Source organism: Penaeus chinensis, chromosome 19 (genome assembly GCF_019202785.1).
Source record: "Penaeus chinensis breed Huanghai No. 1 chromosome 19, ASM1920278v2, whole genome shotgun sequence".
In the NCBI taxonomy this organism is placed as follows: Eukaryota; Metazoa; Arthropoda; class Malacostraca; order Decapoda; family Penaeidae; genus Penaeus; species Penaeus chinensis.
Genome location: NC_061837.1, coordinates 15,269,656 through 15,277,155, shown reverse-complemented (window position 1 = coordinate 15,277,155; position 7,500 = coordinate 15,269,656). Strand labels below are relative to the sequence as shown.

The following is a 7,500-nucleotide window of genomic DNA, read 5'->3' as shown; positions in this document are numbered from 1 at the left end:
GTCAGTTATTATGGAAAAAAACTGTAGATCACCCCATCCAGCACACATGTGCTTGTTGTTAAAAAAAGAAAGAAAGGAGATTTGTTGTATTTTGTATTCTAAACAAAGTTTTAAAGCAAGAAAAGAAATTTTGATATCACAATTTAATGTTTTATATTGTCTCCTTATATATATTTCCCCATTTTCAGTTATTAGCTTATGTGTACTTGCCATTATGCATGTTCATAATCCTCACAAAAAAAAAAAAAAATTAAAATATCTAAATATTTAATACTGTTTATAGGGTAGAAGCGTGCAAGATGCTTTATTGTGCCTTTTTCCGGTAAATTGAATTAACCTAATAGCTGGGGGTCTTCAGAAACGTTACTTCACTATAGAGGGGTTTTACTTAGCCAGCAGTCAGCACCTTCCCCTCCTTCTATAACATATCCTCACCAATTTCTGCTTAGGATAGGTCACTTCCCCCTGGCAACATGTGTCCCCATCGTCCTCCATCTACTTTTCATGGTCTCGATCTTTTTGATTTTCTGCAGATTCTTCTCTTCCTTCTTCCTTCATGCCTTTCTGTATCTCTATTTCTCTATCAATCTTTACCTTCTGAGAGTCCTCCTCCTTGTTCACTGAGATTTGCCTCTGTTTTGAGCGAGGTGGTGGTGGCGGGTGAGGTAGCAACACGTGGAGTGGCTGGCGTTGGTGAGTCAGTCGCGTTTTCATTTCTTCATGCCGTGAAGGTTCTTGAGATATTTCCCGTATATATTTTATATATTTACTTCTTGTCCTCTTGAGAGACATGTAGTAAGAAAATTTGAGAAAAGGGAGATGTGGCGAAGATTGTGCAGATGATGCACCTGAGATTCTTCTGTGAATATTTTACAGAGCAAAGATAGCTCAATTTAAATTATAAGAACCCATCCATAGCCTGTTGTACAGGCTGATAGTGCATTGGTGGGTTGCACACACACACCTTGATTTCAACTAAAAAAAACAAATATTTCTCCTTCGTTATTTGGCAATATAAGCTTATCTGAAATGTGATACCCAATTTGCTGCAGTAAATTTATAACATGCAAAGACAAGATTCTGGGCCTCCTATTTGCACAGACTCCAGTTATCTCTCTAGGTAGTCTACAACTCAATGCAAGAAAAATAAAACTATGTAAAACTATGTTATTAGTGTCATTATTATTATTATTATTTTTTTTTTAATATTCAATTTTCTGTAATACAACCTCTGTAGTCGCTCACGGATTATAGAAATGGCATCCTCCATAGAACTGGCGCTTTTCCAGTCACCACTCACGAAAATTATATTCCACTCATACATCGATGGGAATAATGCAAAATCGTCATATAAGTAAAATGAACCTCCCGATAGGTTTTTGCACTCGTGGTGAATCTTTTCCATCAAACCAGCATTCAGCTGCAGTGTTCACAATGGCAGGTTTGCGCCCTCCGGCCTACAGCCAGATTTTCCCGTGACAGCATGTTCACGTCACCTGCCCCTCGACTCGGATTTTTTCATGACATTATGGTCACGTCACCTGGATCTAAGGGGTTAATCCTTCTCCCTCCCTTTTCTTACTGAACCCTGTCCCCTGTCCCACTCTCTTTCTCCTTACCCATTCCCTTTTCCTATGTAAATCCCCTGATTGTCAAGTTGGAGCTTGTGAATGATTGGATAAAACACAAGCAGAATTATAATATAATGTTCTGATTGATGAATAATATGATGCCATTTTTGTGAGTGTGAGCGAGAGTGTGAGTGTGAACGTGAGCGAGTATGAGTGAGTTTATTTAGTGTTTATTTTTTAATTTATCACCCATTCAAAATGAAGGGACTTGAACTTTACAGTCATATGGAATATAGTTTTGAAACATGATTTCAGATGGCACTTGTCAGTCACATGCAATGTGTTTTGGAATGCAACAAGTCTCCAGTCATGTGTAATATATTATTGGAGTGTGATACCAAGCATAAGGAACAAACAGACAAACACAATTATAATATGAATGCTCTACTATATATATAATGAAAAATAAGTGTACAATTATGGGTTTTCATGTGGAATATTTGCATGTATGAATAATGTCAAAATACCCATTTTATATTCTTATAAGTACTGGTGCACCTTATGGCCTGCTAGAAATTATGCCCAGAATACCTGAAGGCAGTGCCGGAAAGTTAGATGTTTGGTGAGGTTGTGAGCTAGAGCTGTGAATCCTACCAAATGTAGAAGAAAAGATATAAGAATGAATAAACATGTTAATGTAGCTCTAAGATAGATAACTTATGATTTTTGTATGGTTTGACAGAATGCAGAGATGTCCTTCAACTTTGGGGCAACAGAATTCAAGTTTCCTCCCAAGGGGGGCTTTATGGCCATCTGTCAGGCTCCTAAGGATTGCACAGTGACCTCAGGCGTCAGGGGCGGAGACAAGCCGCAGAAGGTTGAGAACAACGCCCCACAAGCCATCATTATTGAGGTAAGGTGTTTTGTTCATTCATGGTTATTTCATTTTTTGGTAAAAGAGGAGGATCTTAGTTTTCAGTAGATTATAAGTTCTTCAGGGCAATCCTTGTTGTATGGTGCCTCTGTTTGATATTTTACTTCAAGGGGATCTTTTTCATGGCTCCCTTTTTTTGCATAACAAGTGATTAAAAATAATGGTAATTTTGAGCTAAGTTATGCTGCATTGGTGAACTGCTCTCAGAATTTCAAGTGCACCTTATGCTACCCCCATCTTCTCCCTCCAATGCAACATTTATTATAGGGCTGTTTTGCACCTGTGAGTTGATATTTTACCTCATAAGAAATATCAACCTCAGAAATGGCTCCCAGAAAAACATCAAATAATGATGAAGGCAGACTATTGACTCCATGGAAGTTATTCTCAGAGCTCTGTGCTTGAAAGGAAAATTTATATTTATATGGATTGAAGATCAGGAATACTGCAACCTTCTAGTGAGCCTTATGGCAATATTGCACAAAGTGAAATGACTTAACAAAGAAGGAAATGAAAAAGAACAACTTGGCCCAACAGTGATGAGTGTCGCATCAATGAGATGGCTATGAGGTCAGAGAATGTTTTTGCTAAACAAGGAAAAGAAGTGAAATGGCAAACAAGCAACAATGGATATATAGCTCTTTTTGCTAAGTGGTATTGTAAGCGGGAGAAGGGATTACCGCCCCTGGCCATATCAGTTGGGTTTTTCCATGAACAGCCACCCATGCTCTGCTCCATTGTTAGTCACCAAGCTTTTCTAGTATTATTGTGTATGATAATTTACATAAATTAATTACCAAATTCAATTATTTTCATGTATTTGAGAGTCATGAAGCAGGGGTTGGGTTTTGAGGTACACAACCAATTTTTTTTAGTTATACCTTATAGGAGTATGTTATTTCATCTTACTGTATGGATTCAGGAAAAGAACTCTACCAAAGCTCAGGACTACCTGTGTGTCAATATCTATGTGTTTATCTATCTAATTTACCAATGTAAGTATAAATATAGATATAGAAATGATAACTTAATATTTGTATATGAATGCAGTAGAGAATGGGTAGATGAATAGATGGATAGGGTATGTCTTCTGAAGTTTTCCCTCCTCACTTCCCCCAACAGCCCTCTCGGGAGCTAGCTGAGCAGACCTTGACGCAACTCAAAATGTTCCACAAGCACTTGGACAATCCTGTAGTACGTGACTTGCTGGTGGTAGGTGGCATTCCAGTGAAGGACCAGATTGCAGCGCTCAACTCAGGTATCGACATTGTATGTGGCACTCCCGGTCGATTGGAGGACCTCATCAACACAGGGCAGCTCTCACTCCAGTCGTGCAAGTTCTTTGTACTTGATGAAGCAGATGGTCTGCTGAAGCAGGTATGGTTTTACTGCTTTTGTCTTTTTTTTCACGTTTTGATTTTGCTTTCTTTTTTATTGCTTATCATGATTTGTTTTATCTATTAGTTGTCACAGAATGGCTAGGGGGTTAATGTATTACATTACATGAGGTGCTATTCACAGACAACATATGAGGCTTTTCATCATTTGCAAAGAACTTGAAATCTCTCTTCATTGTAAATTGAAATATAATTGAAAATAATAGATTGATCATTTGAATTGAATTTTGTGAATTTGAATGTCATTTGTAGTTATTGTCAATACATTTCTACTGACTCTTATTTTATACCTAATCATTGCTCATGATTAATTATTGGACTTCAAAATTGGTAATTTATTCTGACTTCAACTCCAAACTTAGTAACTGCTTTTGAGTCTGAGTTGATGAGACTTTAACTTCAAAGCAAGTAATTCCATCTGACAAGCCTGTGTGTTTGAGAAAGTGGCAAGAAAAATTATAATAATTGTATCTGCTTTTTATATCTCTCATAGCAATAGTTGAACCCTTCTCCTTGATTTACTTAAATATTTTACATTACCTCATTTTGCTGTTACTAATGTTTATAACATTATAGTAATTATAATGTCTATAATGAAAATAACACTATCAATATTTTTAGTATTACTAAAAAAAAAAAAGTTTTTCCCACCAATTCAAGGAAAGATGAAATCAGGTAAAGTCACAAGGGCTACTAATACGGAACACAGCATTTTCCCAGCAGCATTGGGTTAATTTCAAATTTGTCATTTGTCATCAATGTATCCATTTTTTCCAATAGATTTTGAGGAAAACATCCTAGCAATACCAATAAAATGATAGTTATTCAGAAGCTAAGGGGATACTGATACCCAATACAAAAGCATCAATCGATATGTATTATGATGCTGTCCATCTCTGCATATATATATAATGTATATTTTATACATGTACCTATACCTATACATACATAGACATACACATAGACATACACTTAGACATACACATACACATACACTTAGACATACACATACACATACACATACACATACACATACACATACACATACACATACACATACACATACACATACACATACACATACACATACACATACACATACACATTCATACATATACATGTACACATTTGTATTGCACTTAATTGGTTACACACCCATGCATGATGGTGAAAATTCACTCTAACGGATCATCAGTGGAATACAAGAAAGTCATTTAAGTTAAGTGGTGACACTCTTTAGCTATAAGCTATTTGGTGGCAATCTTTAAATGCTTTAAAGTAAAATCAAATATATATACTCCCTCTTGTGTGTGATACCTGGGTGGGAAGTTAGAAATCCACGTAAAATATGCTATGGTGTTATTATTTCATACGTAAAGAAACAGCCCTAATAAGGTGGCTTTGTTTGAGAATTTCTGAATAGGATATTTCCTTGAAAGTGTTTTAGATTCTGGTTGTACACAACCTTATGTGGATAATGTCAGTTGGTAAAAAGCATTATTTGTAATGAATACTGACTTATCACTGTAGTCTAGTGAATCTGGAGTGTGAGTGTGGAAACCTAGTTGTCACTTACATTGAGGGACTAAACCTGTCTTTTGCATAGATCACTACACTTGCACTTTATTGAATCTTCCTTGTTTAAAATCTTTTCCTTACTTTGGTTTTCAATAAGCATATAATGCCACACAAGATAAAATATACAAGGTTTGCAATCAGATGTACCAATAATGAAGGAGTTAGCATATACAAGCCTGCACCTGCATATAATTTATATCCTTGGAAGGGGGAACCAATTGCAAGGAAATTCTTTAATGCATTGGTATCATCAGTTTAGATCTTCTAACAAATCCATACTTTAAAAACACAAGCTAAAAGAAAGTTCCAAGGATTGTTTGACTTTAGGTATAGAAATTTGGTCTTGTTTAGAAATATATTACAGATGAATTATTATCACACCTTGTAGTATTATCAATTTTACATTATAAATAAATGTGAAATTTAAAAAATTTTCAGGGACACGAACGCCTCGTTAATAACATCCACAGTGCCATCCCTAAGATCACATCTGATGGAAAGAGGCTCCAGATGATTGTCTGTTCTGCTACACTGCATTCCTTTGAGGTCAAGCGCATGGCTGTAAGTAACCACTGTGTCAAGAATTTTCAAAGGTTTATAATTGAAGAAATGCCAAATATGCTAAAAATGCATATGCAGAAAAAGAGAGAATAGTATTGAAAACTGGAGGCATGAAGTGCTTCCCTATTGCAATGGTATAATCTCTTATTGTACTTAAGCATTTTATGCCTTTTTGCCATTTTCCAAGATCTATATTTGCCATTTTGATATTATGTACAAGACAGTAATAGAATGTTTTTCTTGCACAGACTCTACATCATCTCTCAAAGTAGTCTGTAACTTTGTGCAATAACAATATCAATAAGCAACATTTTGTTATTTGTGTCAAGATATTTTTGTAATATTCAATTTTCTGTTATACACCTTGTGCCATCAGTCATGTTGGGCTGGAATAGGATTCTGAGCTTGGAAATGTCCCCTCTGGAGCCGGTGCTCTTCCAGTCATGGCTCACGGATGGTACATTCCACACTCATTTACCACTCTAAATGATGCAAGAGTCCCCTCCTTAAATGCCCACTGAGTCTAATCACCCTCCAAGAGCTTTGTGCACTTGTGGCAAGTCATTCCAGTCACCCCAGGCCAGCCATGTCACCTAGGTCCAAGGGGTTAATTGTAAAATGACACTTCTGTCATACTGCATTTCTTTGGCTTTACTATAAGTGAACTCTGTTAAAATGTTTTGTGTTTTTTCAGTTTATAATCTTTCAATCATTATGTAGAGCTTGTTTGTTTCATAATGCTGTTACAGGGTTTCAGAGGATCTGTATATATATATATATATATATATATATATATATATATATATATATATATATATATATATAATCTGTACATTCTTGTCAGATACAAATAATCATTTCTCACTGAAGTGATTTTGAGCAAGTTGTATGTAATCAGTTATGAAAGACATTTGAAGATTATTGCTCTGAAAAGATTGTTATATAATCTATTTTAATATAAGTGAAGAAAAGTTGACAGTTTTTTTTTTTTTTTTTTTTAGCTTTCTTCACCTGTCATCAAGAGGTTAAAAATGCCTTTGCTTAAAATAGTCAGATTCTCAGGTTTGGGGAATAAAGATGAAGCAATTTCATTGAGCATAATATTACACCATGTGTCTCCTTGTATCCCCTCCAAGGAACGCCTGATGCACTTCCCAACATGGGTTGACCTGAAGGGAGAAGATGCTGTTCCTGAGACTGTCCACCATGTTGTTGTTACGGTTGACCCACGTGCTGACACCACCTGGACCACCTTGCGACGCCATACCCCCACAGATGGAGTGCACCAGAAGGACAATGTGAGGCCAGGAAACAATACACCAGGTATGTGTGTGTGTGAGGAAGGGAAGGAAATTGTTTTTTTATTGTATACCCTCAAGTAAAGTTGTACTGATTATTGAACTTTTAGATTTGCTGACTGGTGATGTGATTCAGTCATTAGTAGTGTAATTCAATGACT

At 36.1% G+C, this 7,500-nt stretch overlaps 1 protein-coding gene across 2 annotated transcripts in view; it reads left to right on the top strand.

Annotated features, from left to right (window-relative positions):
- LOC125035258 (ATP-dependent RNA helicase Ddx1-like) overlaps nt 1–7,500 on the top strand; it is a 25,405-nt gene that overhangs the window by 9,780 nt on the left and 8,125 nt on the right. For both annotated transcript variants that reach the window (XM_047627527.1, XM_047627528.1), the window contains exons 6-9: nt 2,314–2,484; nt 3,628–3,882; nt 5,919–6,041; nt 7,178–7,364. In XM_047627527.1, the coding sequence (XP_047483483.1) occupies nt 2,314–2,484; nt 3,628–3,882; nt 5,919–6,041; nt 7,178–7,364 (736 nt within the window). The remainder of the gene's footprint in view (nt 1–2,313; nt 2,485–3,627; nt 3,883–5,918; nt 6,042–7,177; nt 7,365–7,500) is intronic.